The 24,020-nt window shown below is 36.9% G+C and overlaps 2 protein-coding genes across 11 annotated transcripts in view; one reads left to right on the top strand and one right to left on the bottom strand.

Moving 5' to 3' along the window:
- The window catches only part of LOC119548186 (mitogen-activated protein kinase-binding protein 1), a 68,160-nt gene that overhangs the window by 27,889 nt on the left and 16,251 nt on the right, over positions 1-24,020 (bottom strand). For 3 of the 10 annotated variants that reach the window (XM_037855302.1, XM_037855303.1, XM_037855304.1), the window contains exons 1-2: positions 9,691-9,798; positions 7,385-7,846 (exon numbers count right to left, since the gene is read on the bottom strand). In XM_037855302.1, the coding sequence (XP_037711230.1) occupies positions 7,385-7,570 (186 nt within the window). In that variant the 5' untranslated portion in view covers positions 7,571-7,846; positions 9,691-9,798. Of the gene's footprint in view, positions 1-7,384; positions 7,847-9,690; positions 9,799-11,868; positions 12,285-24,020 lie in introns of those variants that run through there. The other 7 variants (XM_037855305.1, XM_037855307.1, XM_037855313.1 and 4 more) reach the window with 3 other exon arrangements.
- LOC119546062 lies at positions 5,599-6,366 on the top strand. Its single transcript, XM_037852131.1, has one exon. It carries the CDS (start codon positions 5,614-5,616, stop codon positions 6,364-6,366), a length of 753 nt encoding a protein of 250 aa, XP_037708059.1. The 5' UTR covers positions 5,599-5,613.

The raw sequence follows: 24,020 nt of genomic DNA, 5'->3' as shown, positions 1-24,020 counted from the left end.
GGAATGACAGCTGCTGTAATTGATATGGCTATGCAAAATCATTGTACTAAAAATTTCCATGAAATTTTAAATGTCAAGGAAAAATGTCATTGAAAGTATTTTATGAATAGTATTTATGAAAAATCGATACTTCAACTAAATATATATTTCAAATGCCAACACAAATACCATCATATTTCCCTTGTTATGCATTAACAAACTCCAACTCGTAAACTAAACTGTTTTAACCCTACTTAATCCGTTATTACATAATTCATGAATTAATCCCATCCCATTTACCACAATCCAATCTCACTTTCAGCACCACAGGTCCATTCCATATTTATGCCACCTTCTTTTCACGTACTTTAGCGGAAACTTCAGCCTTGAAACACACCACCTCGAACAGCCAAGTAAGTGCATTAGTAATTGGGCTTAATAGTCGGGCTAATAAGTAAGAGATGGCACGCCCTACGGCCCCTTGAAAAACAATAAGCAACGGACCAAAACCTGACTAAACCCAACTGAACTTAACTCAACTCAACTGAACTGAACTGAGCCCAACCCAAGAAAACTGAAATTGAAACGAACGCTGCGAGCTGGCCGAAAACATTAATCATGCAAATGGCCCAAACACTTTTTCTCTCGCTTTTGGAAATTACAATCCAGAAAATGCCCCACTATGGGTGACTGCTCCCACAAAAAGGTGGATAGATAGATGCATATAACTATAGGTGTATAGGGGGACGAGGACGGAAAAGCGAGAAAAAAGGGAAAACAGTCTTTGAGGCGTTCGGCCAAGCGGCCAAGCGTTTTCCACATGGCCGCACAGAAAATTAGCAAACGAGATCAGACCAAGAAAAGCTATAATATACATATAGCTATCGGCTTGCAGATTTCCAATACGAGAAGCCCGAATGCAAAATGGAAAATGCAACAAGGAAAAGCTAGAGCGCTGGAAACCGGCGACCGGGGAAAAGTCGAAAGTAAAAGGAAAGACGAAAGGCGACTTTCCCAATACAGGCAGCAAAGGCTACTCCAGACTAGACTGGTCTGCTCTCCGCTTTTCCTTTAGCGATTTTTCCCCCGACTTTGCGTGGGTGTGTCGTCGTTGTCGGCGGGTCCAAAAGCGCACTCGGGATTAGCATATATTAGCGCCCCGGGCAAATGCAAGTCGGGGGTACTAAGCCATTCAGAGAGAGAGAAAACCCAAAGAGATCCGACCAAAAAGGCAAACGACAAAATATCTCATTTCCTCGACTCGAAGAAGGTGTACTCTAAAATAAGTCATAAACACATATTTAAAAAAAATAATAATCTTAAAAGCGCTTAGATGCTGATCAAATATTTCAGAACCTTAGAATACTATGCAAAAATCTTTTCAAAATCTATAAACATTATTCAAATATCTTAATGATATTTGTTCTGGTTTTACGATAAACAAAAAACAAATTACCTGCACTTTGTACTTGCTGGCAATGTCATAATAATAACTTTAATAAATATCATAAAACTCATTAGGATTTTTAAGACTTGTTTGATATGGTTTATTTGTTTTGGATTTTAGATCTTTATATATTTTTTATGGTTCGTTGGTTTTAAAAAACCATATACATTTTAATAGTTTACTTATTAGTTATTAAATAACACACGTTCCCAAGACCACTAAAATATTTAAGAGTAGCCCAAAGCAGGCTAATGCATTGCCACTTTTGTTTGGGGTCCAAGTTTGAGGTGGGTTGTGGGTGGTGCATAAAGCCTGGTGGTTTTAGCCTGGCCACTGAGTGAGTGGTTTCTTTTTGCTGCCTTTAGAGCTGATTTCATTGTTCGGTTAGCAAAGGCTTATAGACTTAAGCCGGGGCGAAGCCCAAAAGCTGGGGCATAAATTAAGACTCGGATATTGTTTCAATAGTTGACTTTTTCTAATCTTGAAGTCTGCAATCTGGAGATCAGAAACGGTATAGGGGGATAAGGGGCGGGAGCGGTCGCTTTGACTTTCAATATACGTCGTGTTTTGTCGCATGCCCAAAAGCCTTTCAATTAAACGAGCCGCACGTTTTTTTTCTGGGAGAAAAAATGCATTTTAACGCCAAAGTTCGACAGCGACAAAACAAAATAAACAGCATTGGCTATAAACCACCGCAAAGTTGAACATTTATATAAATTAAAAGTACAGTGGGGTTTTGATTTTATTATATATTATTTAGAGTTTTTAAATATTAGAAAATAAGAACTCTATATAAACAAACAATTGAAAAATGTAAGTGCTATATTATCTGTAAGTTTATCATAAGAAAAGGGTTAAATTCAATTTTGCTTGTCTTCTTTCCCTGTCCCAAGCTCACAAATTACCAAGGGCAATGTGGTTTTATAAAAGATATATTCATCATGGGATTAACACCCTCCATTAAGATGACATCTTTCATTTAATTGCCAGTCTCCACTGTATGTGGTAAGCATATTTTGTTACATTTTGAGGCCAACATGGGTTGGGGCACAGACAACGAAACCGAACCGATCCAAACTGGCTGCTGTTTTGTTTTTCTGGGCCTGACTCATGATGCATATGCCGCATATTGATACAGTTTTCTGTTATTTTTCAGCACCACAAAAAATCGAGAAAAAGAAATGATATATATACGGCCGGATAAATGATGTATGACGTTGGGTAGGGCTGAGACTGGAAGTGGAAAATGCTGTAGTCATTGCACAAAGACTCCCGTCTATTCATAGCCATTGAACTGGACACAGCTTTTCCTCAGAATTTCCCGCTGCAGTGCCAAGTGAAAAGCGGAAAAGACGCTCGAGATTAAAACGGCAACGATTTAAATGTATAAATCAGTTTTAATTAATCATTCAATGGCATTCAATTCTTTCTTGCCAACGAAAGTGGAAAGTGGACGCGAAAGGAAACAGATAAAAAGTCAAGGCATCAAGTGCAAAAGCTACCTTTCACAAAGTTGCCGAAAAAAATGTGGAGGAAAACCGCTTGGGAAAATGGAAAACCCCAAATGGCAACACTGGCCATAACCTGCTGCTCAGCAACACGATTTGAGTTAATTAAAATGCAACTCTTTCAACACCTACACTCTCTTTTTTACATCATTATATCACCTTCACCGTAAGTCCACATTCGCCTCGAATGCGTTATCGATAGTAGACTTGCTCCGTGATAGATACCACCCACAATTGCAAACATTAGGCGATCATTTGCCAAAATAATTACATGATGTCAGCCACAAATCACAGGCCGCATTCAAAGGTCTTTGGGAGATAAGTATATATCGGGTATTATAAGAACATGCTTATGGGAAGTTAATTGGATGTTTGCTTTGTCTTGGAGTCCCAGAGATAAAAACGATGTATGGAAGGTGAATGGAGGCTTAAAGATGGTTATATAAAATGCTAACTTTTAAAGTGAAAGGATGTATAGCATTACTTAAAATATTTAATGTTAGTATAGTCCTCTAATATTTTTATTAAACACTTTTTATAGATCTTTGTTGCTATGCTAGAAATACGTGCCAAATTAAATGACCATCGTTAAGCCATGATTTCCCACTATGACATATCAATCATAAAAAAGTAAACCCCGCTAATTGTGATCCGCTTAGCCGGTTTTAGCCAGGAAAACACCAGCCAACAATGCGAACAATTTCCAAGCAAACATTTAATCTTTCTTTCATCCAAAGCTGACAAATCAATTCCCCAGGCAAATTAAATAAGAATGATTAAACACACAGTTTTCACTTTGTGTTCGTAGGCCTTAAAAAGAGAATCGTTTAGGCCATATTTAGAAGAGAAGAAAAGCCGTCTCCGACTAAGAAAGTCTGTACATATATATGTTTGTGTACCGACTTGGCTTGATAAATGCTTACAAATCGCCAAACGACACTTTACTTTCTGTGGTGCAGTTAGAAAGTCGTGTTTGCGACTAATAGCGAAATATGATAAACGACAAGACAGACTTGATGAACACTTTCCCAGCGAACTGAGAGGCTGGTCATTAGAAGAAAACACCGCCAACAAGACCGGCAAGACGACTTTGCATTGGTTTTGTTTCTATTTTTTTGTTGTTGCTAGGCAAGAGAAAAGTAGAACAAAAAAGAGGAAAATCAAGACCGCTTTTCCGCGGGCAAACGGGACGGGGAAAAGTGGCTACACATTTTGCTTTCAATTTGCCAAGTAGCCAGCGCGGATAACATGGCGTATGAGCAATGCGCAAGATAATCGAGGGGATGGATCATATGGGCCAAAACAATTACGCCTGCAAATGAAGTTGCTGGCTTTTGTTGGTCGGCGGGTGGTGGGCGTGGCACTGCAAGGGGGGCGGGGGGTTGGTGGGTGTTGGTGGCAATTATGTCCAGCAGTCGTGTAGAAAGAGGGGAAAAGCATCCATCTGCATACATGGAAAATGCAGGAAAAACTCAACTCCTCCTCACGAGCAAATGTTTTCTGCTCCAAAAAGCTCAAAGCGGCTGTGAAAATGATTTTTCCCAGTTTTCTCATCTCGTCTCTAAAGACCGCAATAAGAAATAAAACGTAAAAATGCTTTAAACTGCAGCATAGCTGCCAATAATGAAACCGAAAGGCTAACAGATATCAAAAGCAAAATGCAAATTGCGTGCAAACATGCTGTTTGCTTATCCGCTGATGTGACCTTGAACTTTGGCACCTCCAAAGGGGAGAATAGCAAAAAACAGACATCAAACTTGTTAAATCAGAATGCCCCCTGAGCTCAGCTGATTAATTATTGCGCATTACGCAAGTCGAACGCTAAAAAGTTCCAGCCTTTGCTGTTGTAATTCCCCGCCGAGGGAAAAACAAATTAGAAAATTGTTTGCCGCAAATTGCGCTGCGCTGACATTTGCAAAAGTTGAGCTACGTTTTTTTTCGCAAACAAGAAAGGTTGCCTTGCTTGCGGTTGAAAAATACAAAATGAACTTAAATGATAATTAACAGATCGATGCTTTCATGGGATCTTTCAGTTGGGGGGTTAATGTACAGTACCTTATAATCCAAACACTTTATTTTTGTTTTTACTACCAGTTTATGTTAACTTTACTAGGAGGTTTGAAACAAATTATTATTTGTCTTTAAATGTGGATTACCAGGTTTCTTGGGAGGCCGCTGGTAAAGTGATTTGAAATCACCTTACAAATTAAGGGTCAGGTCACTTCAAGTACACTGAGAAATCCAAATGAATTATTATTATTTTTATTACCTTTAAAATCTTTCTGCTCATATATTTTAAGGAAAACTGGCCTTAAAACTCATTAGGGCCGCGCAACTGTTATAGGTAATAAATTCTACCTTCTACGTGATTCCAGATATTGGGTGATTTCTGGGTTATGTTTTATTGCAGGTCAATTTAAGCACCCCCGGACTAGGATTAGGAAAACCCAGAAATTGAGATGGATTTTGCAAAATCCCCAGATGACATTTGCTTTCCCTTATAGACTACCTGCGAAACATCTGGTCATTTAGGGTTGTGGGCGCCCAAACCGTGGAATAACTTTTCTACCTGTTGCGTATAAATAAGTCCTGAAACAGGACCACCAGCATCAGTTGTCTAACAACCAGCCTAGCTAAAGGACCTGCTCTTCCATTCAGTTCTACAAAAATCACAACAAGATGGCTTCGTACATTTGCACCCAGTTCCTGAACTTGAACGTCAATGACCTGCCTTCAAAGACCACCACCTTCACTTTGAACGCGGGTCTCTTTGAGCAGCGGGATCTTAACTTGTTCATCGAAAGTTTGGAGACCATCTCCCGCTTGGAGAAGGAAAGGCACGAGCGGCGACAGATCCGAAAGGAGAAAAAACTACAGCAGGAAAGGATGAGCGAGTTGGAGGACGAACGCTGCTCCAGTCCAACTCCCAGTGCCGACGAGGCAGCCGATGAGCCCATCTTGTATCTGGAGGCCAAGTGCATTCCCTATAAGGTATCAGAGCCCCTAAGTGCTAAGGTCGACAGCACTCCTGGTCTGCCCGAGTATTACACCTGTGATGACGAGGCATATGGTAGTGTCTCACCTTCAGCTCGAAGCAGCGTGACCTATTGTAGCTGCGCCGGGGTTTCCAGTCAGCATTCAGACTCCCAAGAATCGGGACTCAGTGTTTCCCCTTCGCCGCCTCATATACGACCACGATCCTTACGACCACGCTCCGTGGTAATATCCCAGTCGCAGACCAAGTATCGCTCTGCCAGATCCCGAATCATTAGTATGGTTCTAAAGAAGGAGTACAACAAGTGCCCTGAAAATCTGCAGCCAAGGGATATTAGCGAGGAGATCCGGGAAGAGTACCGAGGACATCCTACCGTTCGAAAGAATTCTCAGGAACCCAGTTTTCTAAACAGGGCCCTGCGCTACCTCACCTTATAATTTTCCTTAATAGTCATAGTTTGTAGTGTACGATTGTTTGTAAAGCATTTGCACTAATTAAATCTAAAATAAAATATAATTACCATAAGCATTTGAGTTTTTATTAAGGGTTATGAGCACTATTGGTTATGTATACAGATTGACTAAACAATTGAAATCAGAAATGGTTTAAGTTTATTTGCTATACGAACCAAACCTTAAAACAGATGAACAGGAACCGAACCGAAACATTTTTATTAATATGGTGCTCTGTATTATATCCGAAATAATATAAACAAATCGGAAATTGCCGTAACTACATGATGGGTAAGTGAAACCAATATAGCTCTGTACACAAATTACAAAGCTGAATTGAAAATTTCTTCTTCACATTCAGATTTTTTAGGTAAAAAAAAACACAAGCATTTGGAAAAGGAGATTTACCAATGTAATACATTATAATATCTCTAAAATGGTGTTCTTAAAATCAAAAATCGCAAATGAAAGTCATATGCAGAGCTGTAAAATTTTTATAACAACTTATCAAGCACAAACAAAATATTTTCTTTTCAAAATCTAAAGATTTCCAAGCCCGAAAAAAATCTGTAGCAACTTTTTGACATATTGGCCAAAGAAAAACCGCCGCAAGCCAAGGAAAAACTTAAATTGAAATGTCAAGTGCTGAAGTCTCCTCAAGTAAAGCTGCACTGCACTCCAAAAACACTGAACTTTTATTGCCCCACAAAGGGGGACATTTGCATCAAAAATAAATGAACGCGTGGAAATTGCACGACATCGGGTGGAAAAAAGGGGGAGGGGGTTAAAAACTGAGAGGCATAATTAATGGAAAACAAGCGGCTGCTGCACTCGTGGATCCATTCATGAACAATATGGAGTAATTTATGATGGGGTCGTCGTCAGTTTTTTTTAGAGCTTTGTTTGGGGGTATGCCATGTTTTTATACTTTTTTGCTTGCCATTTTTTTTCAGCTTGTTTTTTGTCTGATTTTTTTTTTGTTTGCTTGTGTGTTTGAACTCACTTTTTCGCTGCGCTCGTAATTCGCTGGGAACTTGGGCGAGCCGAAGACCGATGACGGCGATGGGGTTAACGGCGACGTCAGCGGCGACTGCGACTGCGATTGGAGCGCCATTCGTTGATGATGCAGCGTGGAAAGCGTCGGCGTCGACGCCGACAGCGACGCCGGGGTCATGATTAAATGCCGCATTATTTCGCCCGATTTTCCACAAATTTTTCTCACTTCTCCACCCGCCTTTCACTGGCTTTTTTTGCTGGCTATTGTTTCTGGGCGTTTTTTCGCTCGTTTTTTGTTTACTTTGTTGCGGCGATTTACATTTCAACAATTACATTGTTTTTTCCGTTTGTTTTGGTCAGCGTTTCGTAACGATCCGCTCTTTTTTTTTTGTTTAATATTATTTTATTTCCACCTTCTCACTTTATTTCACTGTAAATGTCAATTGCCTTTGTGGGACAAAACATTTTGCTAAAAACAACAGAAATTTAATAAGCTAAATTCAACAGCTGCCGCGGATGTTGACAGAACGGAACAGTCATCATTGCCAAATGGGTTACGTTCTGAATACCAGAAATAAAAGTGCTCCCTCACTCTCTGTAATTTGTCGCTCTCTATTTTGTGGTCAGTATACTAATTACAATTTTATCTATGATACTTAACACTATTTGTCTTAGTACGCGCATACACTGCTTTAAATTTAAAATGATATATGGGCGATTTGGAATATCGTTTATAATTATAAAAATCATATAACAGTTTAGAAAATATATGTCTTGATAAATATTAACCCGATTTGTTTTAGTATGATATAGGGCGAATCCAAATATTGTTTATAATTATTAAAATCATATAACAACTTAGATAATAAATGTCTACACAGTAATAAAGCTTTTAGCTCTTTTATAACTTGATAAATATTTAACCCGATTTTTCTTAGTTCGCGCATATATTGCTTAAAATTGAAAATGATATATGGGCGATTTGAAATAACTATTATAATGCTCTTAATTATTAATAAAAAATCATATTTTAATATCTCTACCATTTATATTTAACTTCTAGCTGTTTTATAACTTGGTAAATATTTTTCCCCACTTTATTTACAATAACTTTTAAAATTTTTAGCTACTGCCTAGCAAACGTTTTGCGATACTCACTCTTTCCCCGTTTCTCCTTATCTGACCACTTTAATTGCCTTTATTTTTATCACCTTGGTTTCACACAAATTTGCGTTTCTCCCTTTACCTGTCTCTTATCACCTTTTCCCCCTGATATTTCAATTCCGACTTTTGTTATTTTTTTTAATTCTTATTTCTGCTATAACTAGCATTTTTCAGCTTCTTCTGACGTTGTTGAACCTTATCAGATCATCATATTATCAAAGAAGCAGAACTGCAAACAATTACCGAATTTTGTATTTATTTGTTTTGTAGTTAATTCGCTTAATTAATTATTATTTAATTGACATTTTCAGGCCACTGCAAAAACAATTTCTGTTTTATTTTGGTTTGCGTTTTTTTTATTGTTTTTTAGCCGTCAAGCATATCAGAATTTTGATAAGCATTTTGCGGAGTATCATAAAAATGGAGATATAATGCGTATACGCCACCGAGACACCAAGGGAAATTGAAAGTGTTTGCGATTCAAATATGTTTTTTTGCATTGGTGACACAAAATTAAATTTATTTATAATTTTAATTAAAATTCTAATTATATATTTAGACAATTATAGTTAGGACAACCTCAAACAATGTACTTTTTCGAAGCCCTGAACATTATACTTTGTTTTCCCCCTTTTGTTATAATTTGCATATCGCAGTGATCTAATCACTTAATTAAATTAACCACAAGAATCTCAAAACAGTTAATTCAATTGAGTACTTTTTACTGCGGTTTTACTTAAGTTTTTTTTTTACAGATTATATAACACTATTTCGATCATTAAGTCTTGATGACGTTGGGTTGAATATCTGTTGTATTTATGTATTTTGTTTGTTGTTGTCTGCAGTTGGCAGCGCAGTCGACCGAATTACACGCACCGAAAATGTACAAAAGAGACAAAAACAACAAATAACAACATTCGAAGGTCATTTCGCAGTTTTTGGGCAAATTAGAAACATGAAAAGCACACGAAAAAACTTAGTTTAACACGATTTAAGCGGGTCAAATGCAATTTGTACGCCTGCCAAAATATTACTTTTATTTTGCTGTATTTCTTTTGGTTGGGTTCGTTTTTTTCTTTTCCGTTGATTAACTTTTCATAATTTTCCGAATTGCACAAACAAATTGCATGCGAATGGGTTTGCAAATACCAATACAGATGCAGCCAGGCGAGACGCAAAGAGAGCCCGAGTAGTAAGAGGAAAAGCGCGAGGAAAATCGAGGAGAGCTCGCAGGAAAATCGCGGCGTTCCAATTGGAATACGAATTGTAACTGAAAGACGGCGACCAAAGCAAACGAAGCTAAAGCAGCGCAAAGCAAAGTCGGCGGCGCAGGCAGAGAAAAGCTCACAGCGAGAGAGGGATAGGAGAGGAGCCAGAGAGCACAAGTACAAGCGACTAACGGTGCAGCCCCAACAGCTGATAATCAACAACGGATCACCACTCTCTCCGAAAATTTTGCAAAATCAGCTGTTAAGTTTTGTAAAATAAATAAAATTCTTAAATAAACATAAATCTTAAAAATATTTTTAAGGTCCTGAATTTTAGAAACATACATATACAATCAATTATATATCAACATTATATATACTTAAATTTAGTACATCCTTAAATTGAGTATATAAAAACTTGATTTGAGAACGTCTTAATAATCTTTGTGTAGGTATAAATTAGTATCTCGTTTCTTTATATCATTCATCTATATAATTTTAAAGATCCAAAAACTCAAAATATTTTTGAGAACCGCTAAATATAGTTTTACTCTTTTTAATCCTTCAACTAAGTGATATCTAATACAAAAAAAATACAGTTTAGCCAACCTTTTATAGGATACATTTCCCAAAATTTGTTCTCAGTGTATATTTCAGTATTTTTTTCCCAAAGAGGTCACCACTTTAAAGCTTTTGCCGAGCATGAAAGGCTTTCTCTTGCTCTCTTTCTTTCTAGCGTTTTGTCATTGGATCTCTTTATATTTTTTCTCTCTCTAAGACTCATAATTGCATTCGATTTTATTTATTATTTAATAGGCTTTTCTGTGGGTGGGTGGGTGTTTGGTGGTTTGTCTGTCTGTGTACTGCGTGCATTGAACTTGACATTAAACAATGCAATTGTTTTGTTTTTACTAATTGCGTGAAATTCGAGCGGTCTTTAATTGTGGGTTACTTTGTGGATCGTGAGTTGGGAAGTGTGTGGTGGGATGGTTAATGAACTTATTCATTCGGTGGGTGGTGCGGGTTGGAATGTGGGTCGATGGATGGACAACCGCTGGAGATGATTGATGAGGATTTTTTGCGAAGATGCTAATTAGCTGGGTGTAGCTTTCAGTGAATGATATGAGCAATCATTTGTTTTTTTGTCATCACTTGTGTTGTTAATACTGTTGGTAATTAATTGTAAAGTACACGAATAATTTTTTGTTTTGTAGCTCTTTAGGCTTTTAAATTTTAACTAATTTAACAATTTATAAATAAATCAAATATGTTAAAAAATTTAATTCATTTATCGGTGGCATTCCTCTGCACATTTTTCTATTGTATGGTCCTCGCCAACATTTAACAACTTTCCCAACCAACTATTATCAATTAAAGCCCCCAACCAAAAATAAAAAACTGACAAAAACCAACGCCAACTCATGACCACTCAGCATTTCAAAAGGAAAAATACTTTTTGTGGTATGCCAGCAAATTAATCAAATCGAAGCCAGATAGAAAAAAAATAAATTATAACAATCGGGAAAAATATATAAAAATAAATGACACAATCCATTCGCGGTGCATTTGTGGGCGAAGTTCGAATGAATGCAGCGAAACTTTCCATTTTCCCCTTCGGGCTAAGAAGATAAACAAAAACCGTTTGAAAAACTGGATCACATGCACTGCAGGCGATCGCTCATTTCAGCGGGATCCGACAGTGACAAATTTCACAACTAAACCAAGTTTGGAGCTTCTCACAAACACACAGCGAGTTCGATGAAAGGCGGAAAAGCAAAGAAAAGGAATGGAATACGCCTGAACAAAAGTATTTTACATAAACAAATCTTTATAGACTGTCATACATAATGTACGAACAAAATATCAAGGCTCAGAAAAAGATTAAACATTTAAATTAAAAAGAAAACATAGTTATCGAATTTGAAAAATTCATTTAAACGTTTTTTAAAAGGGAAGGATAGACCTTTTTTAGAAACGTTTTTATGCTTTGTTGCTGTAGGTGTCCACATACCAAATTTGGTGGCGGAACCCACAGTAGATCCTGAGATCCATCGTATTGTTGTAAGCAAACTCTTATACTCTCTGATTACAAAGTGCGTTATATTTTAATTTTACTCACCCTATCCATCAACTGCTCATCGTTGCGTTTGCGCCTCGCCGGCGCTCTTATAATACGTCCCACGTCTGGAGCGTCCATGGTTCGTCGTTCTCTCTGTCTCTTTCTTGCTCACCCACTTTCCAGTCGGGTTTCGAACCAGCGCAAATCACTTATACGCGAGCGCTGGTCGGTTGATGGATCCGCTGAGCGTAGCTTTGAGCATTTAGTTTTGCTCAGAGAATTTGCTTTGAGTTGTGCTCGAAGCTCAGAAAATCCACTGCATACTTTGAAGCTGGCTGCATTTGGTTTTTAAAATTTGGCAGTTTTTGTTGTTAAGTTATTTTTAATTTTTATATGTTTTTATGGCAAGTTTAGATATTTTATTAGTTTTTTGGAAGCATTTGTTGCAATTGGCTTTTGTTTTAGCGGCCAGCAAGCTGTAAAAGAGGAAATAAATTTATTAGTTAAGTTTAGTAAATAATTGAATTTTCTCAAACTAATTTAGTCCATAAAAGTTAACCATTACTTATTGAAATAGAAATTTAATAAAGACTTTTCCTCACTTAAGCTGTTCTATGGGTAATTGAAAATGCATTAAAAGGACTCCTTTACCTTTTCCTCGTTTACCTTAAGCACACTTTTCCAGCTGTTGGTGCCTGGGCGATTTCCTTCGCCTTCCCCCTCTTAGAAACAAAGTTTATCCCCACGATTTTACTTTTTTCCAGTTTTCCGCTGAATAAAATATGATTGAGGTTCAAGGCAACTGAAAGCTTTCAACTGCAACAATGTCAATTTGCTGGCTGAGGAGCTGCGGCGGTTTGTCCCGGGGCTAACTATTCCAGTGTTGGTAAATTGATTTTGACGGTGTGAAGGGGAGGTGCTTATAAAATAGTCAAGAGTTTAGAGGAAAAGCGGAAGGAAACTCGGAGCCACCTAATCAATTTGTCGAGTGGAAAGTGGCTGAAAGATTGGCAACTAAGTTTAGGATGGGTTTTAAGTTTTTCATTGAAAAATGTGTTGGGAAAGTGTTGTTAAAGCTGTGAGATGTGTTGCTAAACGTTTTATGAGGCAAACATTCTCAACCACAAAAAGGCAATCAATAAATAATGTGCAATTGTTTATTTCGTTTAATGATTTGTAAACCAATTAGGTTTAATTCGATAACTACTGAACGCCTATTTAACTTCTGCTATGAGTTTGCTCAGAACCTAAAACCCAATCGCAAAGTCAGACAAATCAGTGAAGCAATTAGACAATCTGCAAATCAATTGAATCAACATGGGGGCTGGAAGATTCGAAAAGTTCGTCACTACCCACTATTGACAAGTCATTTAAGATGCAGTCGACTGGAGGGGAAGTTCTGTTCACCAAAAACGGTTGCCGATTGTCATCCAATAATGGTCGTGTGACGTCTCCAGGGGGCCATAAAGCCAATGAATCACAAATCATTCGTAATTCTCACTTATTTATACACTCCCACCCAGATTGATAAGAGATGTCGCCGTGCGATTTCAAATGATTTCATTAGGGACAAGGTAAGTTTATCTTGTGCTTGCGATAAATGTTAGTGGGTCGATTGTGGTTGTGGTTTTTACACATACGAATATAAGTATATAGGCGGCACCTGGCCAAGTTAATTAAACAACGAAACAAGGAAATACTTGTAATTAATGCGCAAAAAGGTAGCAACAACAAAACAATGACTAAGTGATTACAGATACAAAGCGGGCTGCAAAAACAAAAAACAACGAGTGTTGAAGACGTCGGCGAACCCTCAAAACCTCTGCTTGAATGAATCCAAAAAAGTGTGGCGGAAAAGCGTGGAAAAACAGCGGGAAAAACGGCAAACAAAAGAAGATACCCCCAGTCATGAAGTTGAACAATTTTCCTCTCTTAGGTGTGCCACTATTTTTGGTGTGATGCCGATTGCTGCATTTTCCTTTGCATAATTTGTTGAAAGATGCCAAAGCAGGTGACTTAAAGTTGCGAAAATTCTTTCATTTCCTCACCAAGTTTTCTTTGTCTGGGAAAACTGAAGAGCATCCTATGAAAGGCGTTGACCAAAAAGTTTTAGCTATTTAACATTTATAAAGTGGAGAAGAGAATGTTTCAATGTTTAAGGCTTGCATGTGGCATAAATTTTCCTAAAGTTAAATTTTATTTCTGTAAACTAATACTTCTTACCTAAATCAAACCATAAAATTGTTGACTATTCAGCTGCTTTAAAAACAGTAGCACACGCCATTAACAAATCAGAGTTTATTAATGCAATCAGCACTAAATTGACAATATTATCATTTTGTTAACTTGTTTAATTGCCCGAGTCAGCTCCGACGAATGCGAAAAATATGGTCTATAAATAAGTGTTAACATATTGACAATAAACGGGTAATTTATCAAGCTAAACAACAGTAAATAAAAAGTAAAAGGGGACCTGCAATGCCCACATATAGAGCAGTCTCTACCTTTTACCCATATCTTTTGCTTTAGGATCCTCTTGCCAAGTGGAAAAGCGTGTAAAGGGGGAAACTCCAATCAAGTCAGCTCCAATTCCGCGCCACTTTTCAGTACATCTCGCCCACTTTTTACATGAACCAATTAAATTATGTATTATCTTTGGATTGGCTTTCAGTTTAAATCAAGTTGTAAATCGATTAGGGGGGAACTGTCGCCACTTTTCTTCTGTGTTTTTCTTTTGTATACAGTGACCGTCATAAATAAATGCAGTTGACGGCAGTTTTGAGTGATTTATGCGACAGTTTCCCAGGCAATTGGACTTTTTTTCTGATTCTTTCTTCCTATTTTTCTATTGATTAGATAGACTAGCGACTGGCACATATTGGGCGGATTTTATCTCTGACCATCGCTCCTATAGAATTTTTTTTTTGCAGTTATTATTGTCTGAGCGTTGAGAACAAGTTTTATTTCATTTTTTGCTGTCGGCTGATGGCTTTTTCTCGCTTCTTGTGAGTCAATTGACCCAAATTGTTGGGCTCCGGCCTTTGTGTCTGAATCGACTTGGGCAGCCTCTCTTGTTGTAGCAGACGTGTCGTTTTCGCTGTTCTCAAATTGGCCTCAAAATACCCTGTAATTCAACGGGGACAAGAACAACTAAAAATGTCCATTAAATAAAATTAAAGCTCATAAAAATTTGATATTAAAGATAATTAGCTTTAGATTTATAACAGATTATACACTTCTAAAGCTGTTACTGTTACAGCAATAGTTTTTCGGATAATAAATAAATTATATGCAAATCAAATCTCTTAATTTTAATTGCAATACATTTTATAAATAATATATTTGCAACAGTAATTCTTTTTGGAAAATAAAATAAATTATTTCCAAATTAAGACTCTTGATTTTAGTTACACTCCATTTTAGAAATTATATTTGCATTTAATGACATTATAGGGAACCATCAATTCCATACACTTTATTGAATCTCTATACATGTTTTTCCCTCAGTTTCCTGTTCTTTTGTTTTTAGTGGGTCGTCTTAAAACGAAAGGCAGTTGAACTTTGCCAAAATGATCAGCTGGAAAGCTGAAGAGGTTGGGCATGTGGCCGCAAATAACTCTTATCTGATTTGATGAGATACAAGCTCGGTTTAACTTAAATACTAATGAACCAACTAATGAATGTTTTGTTTTTTGATTTATGAAGAGTGTTGAAATACATTCAGTGAAATTTCAAAATTGCAAATTTTTAATGAATAATGAATGAATGCTTTGAAGTTAATCTTTAAAAAAAAGATTGATACATTATTTAATCACTCTCGCCATGCTCTACTAAATGTTCAGTCAGCTTGGATTTAAAACATTCCAGCCATTTTCTGGAATTAAATCATTAAATCCGTTTACGACAAATGAATCAATAAAATTCAAGGGCAACGCCAATTTGTTTGCTTTTCCCTCATTGTGCTTGCTAAAATTTTCAGCTGAGTCTGCAATTTATCCCAACATTTTATGGATCATTTAGCAAATGAGAGAAGAGGAGGCACCCAAAATGGAAACCGAAAGCCAAGCATCGTGAAAAATATTGCAAACTTTGGTTGAATTTATTTTGAGGCCTTTGACTTTTTTTTGCGAGTGCGAAACGAGTTCAATGAATTTCTGTGTCAACAGCTTTGCAAGTTTTAATTTATTTCGCCGCATTTTGATGACTCGACTTAGGCATTCGATGAACCCAAAAGCTGAGTCCAGTGAAGTGGAAAGTTTTAACAACTATTTTCCTGAATATCCAAAATATTATCTAAAGAAGCAGCAGGACAGAAACAGCTGGCTTAACGCTTCAAAAGACTGCCTAATGATTTGTTTTGTGTTCCGGTAACAAAAGATCAGTGCTGAGTTATTATAGACCTGATTAATACATTTTATCATACTATACAATGTCTGAGTTTTATATTTGTCTTCTCAAGATATAAAAAGGAAAACAGGATAAATAAAGGGTAATCGTAACTTTTCTTTAACAAAATATTTAAAAACATAAATTAACTTCTACATTTTATAACTCGAGTTATTGGATACCGATTTAGTCGTGGGATACCACTATAAGTTTGTGGTTGAATTCTCTAATAACCTACATTAAAATATTTCTTCTAAGCTAGGGTCAAATTTTGAACCCATTTTCATGTTTGATTTTTCCGTATTTGCAATGTCTTTTAGAATCGGAACCCAAAACTGCACTTCTGAATTCCAAAGCTTGAGTTATTTTATCCCGATTTAGACGTGGGATACCTCTATGAGTTTGTGGTTGAATTCTGTAATATTCTATAATAAAATGTTTCTTCTAAACGAAAGTTAAATTTTGTACCAATTTTCATGTTCTATTTTTCCTTATTCGCAATGTCTTTCAGAATCGAAACCCAAAACTGCACTTCTAGATTCCATAACTTGAGTTATTTTATCCCGATTTAGACGTGAAATACCTCTTTGAGTTTGTGGTTGAATTCTCTAGTATTCTTTATTAAAATATTTCTTCGAAACGAGGGTCACATTTTAAACCCACTTGTTAGATTTTTTCGTATTTCGAAGGGCTTCCGGAATCCGTACACTATGTAGTGTACTAAGTGTACTATATTTGTTTATATTTAATAAAAAAAAGTACTTATTTTAAAACTGGTTAACAAAAAAAATTTCCCTTCAACACTTTTCACTACTAAAATGTTAAATATTTCTTATGCTCTCAAAATTACCATTTTCTCTCATTATCTCGTCTGCATAGTGTAATTAAAATACAAACTCACCAGCCACAACCGAAAACGCCCACAAAACAAATAGTTTACGAGAGGGAGTAATTTTGTGGGGGGAGGATTTTCTGACTAATAGCAGAAAAGCAATCAAAAAGGGGCCTCAAAAGGGGCAGCACATAAAATTGAAATCCAAGTCGCTAAAGCTAAATTTTCCACTGAAACAGTGCAACATAATGAAGCTGGAAAATCGAGGAGATATTGCACATTGCACGCTGCGCGTTTTATTTTCTTCGACGCCTCAAGTGTTAATAAAATGTTACAGTTAAGTTGCCATGAGAGGCGGCATGGGAGGCGTGGCACATCCACCGTATGTGGTAAACATTTTTGCAAATGGAATGCAAAATGAATTGCAACCAAATGGAGTTGTTGCCGCCGCAGATGATATTTCAGTAGTTGTTGTTGTTGCGCAAGATGATTGCAATTCCATTTTCAATGATTGGCAAACAGCATCCCCAGGGGCGTAGAGCATTAGGGGGCGGGACCAGGGGCTGAAGGGTGTGAAGGCAACCAGTCTTGGATCCAAGAAAAAAAATCAGTTTAGTTAAGGCCCAGCACATGCAACATCTAAGGCAGCACCAACGAAAAATTTGCATGATGCGCTTGCCATATGCAAAATATTTTTATAGCACTCGCAAAAAGATTTTTAAAAATAAAAATATATTTAAAAGTGAATTAGTACTTAAACTAAAGCATAAAAAGAAAACGATCTTTAAGAGTATATCTCTAATTTAAATGTACTGCCAAATATTTTTTTCGTTATTAAGTTGTACATTTGTTATATTTTCGCCTTATTTTTGCAAGTGTAGTACATAAGTTATGATGCTTTCGGCATAAGGTGTTGTCTAGGGAAAAACTAGAGATCTCTTTAGGTAAAAAGATGTAGAAAAATTTAAATACACATGTGAAAAAATGCGAAATAAAGATAAAGGCCATAAGAAGAGGGATAAGTGGGGAAATAATTCCATCCGAGACAATGAGGCTGCAAAAACGAACGCAGTGCAGAAATTTACACGGAAGTCAAACGGTGAAGAAAACAACGAAAATGAATTTCCAAATCGCGATGGAAATGGTTTTCCAATTTGGCATGGACCTGTGCCTCTCCGGGAAAGTGCAGGGAAAACCCAAAGCAAATAGAAAAGTGAACTCGAGTTAAATGAGCGTTAAATTGCCTGGCAGCACTTGCATATGGAAAACAATAAAAGCTGTGAAATGGTTTAGGGCTTATTAAGAGCACACCGCTAAATACTCAAAAAACATTAGCATACTAAATTTTGAGCCAGCGAGGAAAACATGAAACCGAGTTGAATGAACTCAACGAAAAGAAATCCCTCATCTTTGGCATAATGAAGAAAACCCCGGCAATTGACGCAACATTTCTGCACACACTTGAGACAAAGCCACTAAAAAGAACATAATGAAAGGCAAACTAAAATAATAAAAGGCTACAGAAAGACAAAAAGAAAGAAGGTAAAAACTTCGCACACATAACTAACAATGGGAAGCAACGAACTGTCCTACAAAATTAAAACAAAAGGCTAGAAAAAGAAAGGGAATAAAAAGTCTAACTACTATCGTTCTGTGAAAAATGGCGTCACTACAATCGTCTTCCGATTTCCAGCTATCAAAAGCGTTAATTATATATAGTATAGCCATTAGTTATCAGCGTGAAAAAATAAAACGACTGTAAGCTGATATGGAAAGTCGCAAAGTCGAGAAGGGAAACCACTGAAGAATCGAACGGTAAAAATACAAGATGTGTCACGGGGCCTCGAAATCTCTTGTTTATTTCTACGGCGCCTCTGGCTTCTTTTGTTGTTTACCTGTCTCTTAAAGAAGTTGTTTTCTTTTCTCTTTTTTTATCTTGTCTTGAGCCATCAACAGTTATCAACTGGTGGCAATAAACATATATATCTGGTGGTTCGATTATGACATAGATGTTGAACAAGGCTGTTGACAAGACGTTATATTGAAGAACCTTTCGGGGAGGCATCAAATGTACATTGCTGTGACAGCCCGATGAGATCATATTTTCAAAGTGTTAAAATTGACTCTTAAGCTCACACGCAGAACATCGATCTTCTATATGATTTTGACCTCAATGAATGCTATTATATTTTGGCAGACTACGAATCATTATCATTATTTTAATTGGTGATATACTGCTGGGACTCATCAAATGGTGAACTTAAGCCATTGATTTTTAATGATTAATTATTAAACTGCATGCTCATATTCATAATCATCAAGTACATCTTAAACGATAATAGATTTTGATAGATATTTGCCATAAATAAGCTCAATAATTGTTATCTATAATCACGATTCGATCACGATGTACATTATAAATAAAGTTTAATGAACATACAGTTTTGGATCGTTTAAATTAAATGGCAGTATTAAAAAGAAATGTTTTCAAATTTTGTAATAAACGTTTATTAAGTTTTTAGAACACAATTATTTGATATAGACCTTCGCACATCTAACAGTTGACAGACTGCTTGGTATGATCAAAGTTCGTGTTGATTTCACCTGATTACACAAACGTTAGTTAAGTGCGATCTTAGCTAAAGTTAAACAACCTTAAGTTTGCTAGTTCAGATCAGAATAAAGTGAACTTTAGTCAACTACAAAATGCCCATAAATATAAGATAAGAACATAGAAGTTATACTTGTTAATTAAAATCAACAGCCATTGATAAGCTTTCTGTGACAAATTTTAGTGAAAGTGTTTATAACTTGTTTGATTATCTCTAAACAATTGTGTTTTATAATATCCAACACACTTCCACCAGGAAACTTTCAACAAAAAGATGTCTAATCTAACACTTGACAACATGGGGAAATGTAAAATCAACAGAGCTCATCAGCATGCTGCAGCTTTCATTCAAAACCCAATTAGAATTCAAGTCAAGAATTGTGTAATTAATATGCCCAGGAAAGAGCCGACTTCTGGTTTTGCTGGCAGGTTGCACACGTCAATGGCAGACCCAGAATCCCGAGATTCAGATTCGGATTCGTTTTAGGAACCGAGCTGACAGACTCATATCATATCAAATAACCTTCGTGTGGAAACAAACAGAAACCGGTTGCCTGCACTCTGCTTATATAAAATTATACCCACTACATGGGAGAGGGTTATGTGGTCGCGTAATAAAATTAGAAAATGCAAGGGGCCTTGTAGGGGTGAGGGGGGTCTTTGGGTTCCCAAGAGGAGGAAGTACCACCCATCAACCCAGCAACCCACCAACGGAGCTGCAACAGAGCGGAAACCATTCGCTCTTGCTGGCCATTTTTGCCGCATGGCTCTCAGCTGTTAGATGTTAGTTGTTAGCTGTCGGCCGTTGGCAAATCTCAGATGGCTGGCCATTTCTTGACACTTGACAAACTTGGTTAGCGGGTATTTACGGGGTAGATTGAGCAGCGAGATATTTACCCAAGGTTTCAGGGAGAGGAAATTGCATTAAAACCTAACTTATTTTCCCAGCAATAGGCAGTATTTAAGGAAACAACAAATCTGAAGCTGTAAAGAGTTACTGGCGTTTCATATCTTTGTGACCTTTAAAATAGTTGGCCTCTATAAAGATCTTGTTTCGAATTTTTTTATAATTACCCATTATATCTTAAAGTGAATTTAATTAAGTATTATAGCTTCATGGTAGCTACGGTAGCTATAGACTTAATTAAATTCACTTCATGATATAATGGGTAATTTTAAAAAATCTAAACAAGATTATCAAATTAATAGTATTTATGCTCAACAATATCATTTTCACAGCACGCACTTTATTACAACTTTACATATATTTTTCATATTTTATCTAGGGTACTTTAATGCCCTAACCTATCTTCCCCCTTCATTTAATTATGCAAATCCATCAGAGACTGGCAAATAATTACGAGTATCAACACCCACTGACGGCGAACTGTTATCGACATAAACTAGGCTGCCGGTTCGCGCCCACAGGGGGCGTGTTTGTCGCTATAGTCGCCATATCGGCTCATTAAGTCGTCTATGTCTAGGAAAAAAGTAATTTCCAGGCGTAACAATTGTTAGTGCAGCAAAACGCTGAATGGGCCACTTCATTAGCATTGTCAAACCAACCGCAAAATGACTCAACTTCACTCAAATTTCAGCTTGGAGAACAGAAATGGGAAATAAGTCGAGATCAAGATTCTTCAGGCCTTGTCTCGTAATCTCCTCAACTTTGATGGATGTGTCTTTCTGTGTGGGCCCCGTAAAGCCGACAAAAAAGAAACAAAAAATCCACTTAAAAGCATACATAAATATCAATTAAACGTTTGGCCACTGAACCTTTGTTTGACTTACAAAACCGTTCAAGTTTAAGTGATTTCTGAACCATGAAAGGCCATTCAACAAACTGAAGGTCATTGTCTTGGGGGATATTCATAGATTTTTGGGTCAAAAATTGGGTAAGCTTTCGCCAACACTAATGAAATGTCACAGCAAGTTAAACATAATTTTAGCCCAGCAATTGTGCAATTGTAGCTGGAAAGTTATGCCGAAGTTAACCCAGTTTTTCGGCCCTGTTAGCTTTAATTTGCAAACGAAACCAAAAAAAAAAGGGGGAAACGGGTTACATAGAACACAATTTTCGACTTCATGACATTCCAATTTGCATAGGTGAGTGAAAAACACAAAAAAGAGAGTGAAACCCAGACAATTATTTAGTTATTTTTTGACAATTCGATGAGCAGAACGGTAAAGAAAGAAAGCGAACCTCGTGTCCAGGAAACGGAGTAATGACACTACAAAAAATGGCTCAAGTGAGTCATTAAGCTGGAGAGCTCTGGTTTCCCTGTCTCTTTCTACAGGGCTCTTCCCATCTCTTTCTCTTTGTGGAAGCAGCCATAAAGGAAGCTATCCACACACACCTCAATGGAACTCAAGGGGCAAGGGCAAACACCTTGAAGAAAAAAAGGTGCACAACTGCATTTCCTTTGGTTCTTTGTGTGTGGCATAAAAAACACTTCTTGGCCCAAAGGAATTTTGTGGAGCCATAAAGGATTTCCTTTGTTCTGCTTGGCGATGACGTAAAACGGGTCAACAAGGGAGTGAGTTATCATTAAAATTCAAGGGGGTCTATATAGCAAGAAAATATAAGAACCTTCTGATCGTTGTGCATATTGGAAAAGCAGTAGTTAAACTAAGTTATACAACAAAATCTGAGGTGTCTAAAACCAAAAAGTATAAAAGCAAATTATTCTTTAAGAGTTCTTCAAGTTTTGTGGGTGTGAAACTATATTATACAAGCGGTCTTGAATAAATTAAGACCATAGCAAACACCGCAAAACTACCACGCATAAGGAGTAAACAATTTTAGTGGTATTCCCTTCCATTCCCTGCCAAACCCACTTTCTAACATCTCCGTAATTTTTCCACCATCGTTTCTTTCATTGTTTACCTTAGCAAGTTTTGCAGGAAGCAGACAAACTGACGATTCTGGCCAACCAAAAATATGCAGACAACAAAGACGGGAGGTTTTCCAAGGTGCACAGTGGAAAAGATTACCCAAAAATGGTAAAAATAAAAAAATTTAAATCAATTCGTATCCTTTTTAATGCAGCAAATTTAACGATACTTAAAAGTAATGTTATAATTTAAAATATTATCACATGTTGATCCTATTCTGACAATAATTATTCAAAAAAGTAATGGTTAACTTCAGTGTGGACTGCCTCTTATTCGCCTGTCTGGAAAACTTTGGGAGGGTAAGAAAAGGAAAGCGAGGGAAAATCAACCTGCGGGGGCGTTGTCAGACGTTTTCCAACCGCAGCGGGAAAAGCGGAGGGGGAAATGCGAAAGAAAAGCGTCAACTAACTACAGCTGACTGCGGCTTGGGCTAAATTGAGTTGGCATTAGTCAAACCAAACAGAACTCACAGAAATGGGGATTGTCTGGGGCGAAGAAGCACCTCAAGAGCGAAGAAATCATAGGTAAGAAACTTGGTGCTGCCCCCTCATTCTGCTAAGTATATCACATTTTTTTCCAGCTACGTGTGCCGCTTCTCACGCTCCAGCTTTAGTTCATCGGAACAGATGTTGGCAAAAATATTTCACGTCCATATATATATACATTTTTTATTTTTGCAACTTTTTTACTCATTTTTTTTTCTTTTGCCCGACTGCAACATTTGTTGAGCAGACAAACTCGCCATATTATTTGGTAAATTCACATGTCAGAAAACTGTAGGAAAGAGAGTTCAAAGTTTATATATAAAAACCAATATGTTGTTTGGTTGCGTCTGCAGGAAAAGACAGAAATGATGTCCGAATTCCCTCAAGAAATCGTCTGGACAGTTTGTAAAGTCAGTTTTGGGCAGTCAATAAAATGAAGTGTGAAAGAAATCCCCAAATATCACGTTAGAAAAATAAATAAAATACAAGAATTCTGTTAAGGCAACAATCAGGGTAGTTTGGGGCATAATAGGCCACAAATTAACATTTATGATTTATTTTAAACGGTTTACATTCGTTAAGGAATCATTATAACTCGGGGCCATAAAAATAAAGTCACTAATAAAGCGAAAAATATAACTATCAACAACAAAAAAAAACACCAAGTAAACTATTCTATGAACAAATAAACAAGCTTTTGCAATTAGGCGATTCATTCAAGAAATTCCTAAACAAATTGTTTGCATTTGATGCCCTCAAAAATCATTTTCAATAAATCAAGCCAAACCTGAGACAATTTAAGGAATAAACAAAAACCTTGCAAAACTACCAAGCTGTCTGGGCCAGGTAATAAACAATCGAAGCCGGCAAAATTGAAATTCGAGACCAAACAAGTTTTTCTGTTACTTTGGGGGATCGTTCAATCGTCGAAGTAAATAAACAAAAAAGCCACGTACCAAAATGCATTGCAACAAAGCAACAAAAGTGGCAGCCAACCAATGTG

The sequence above is a fragment of the Drosophila subpulchrella genome, chromosome 2L, assembly GCF_014743375.2.
Source record: "Drosophila subpulchrella strain 33 F10 #4 breed RU33 chromosome 2L, RU_Dsub_v1.1 Primary Assembly, whole genome shotgun sequence".
NCBI lineage: Eukaryota > Metazoa > Arthropoda > Insecta > Diptera > Drosophilidae > Drosophila > Drosophila subpulchrella.
This window is presented reverse-complemented; position numbering and strand designations above follow the sequence as displayed.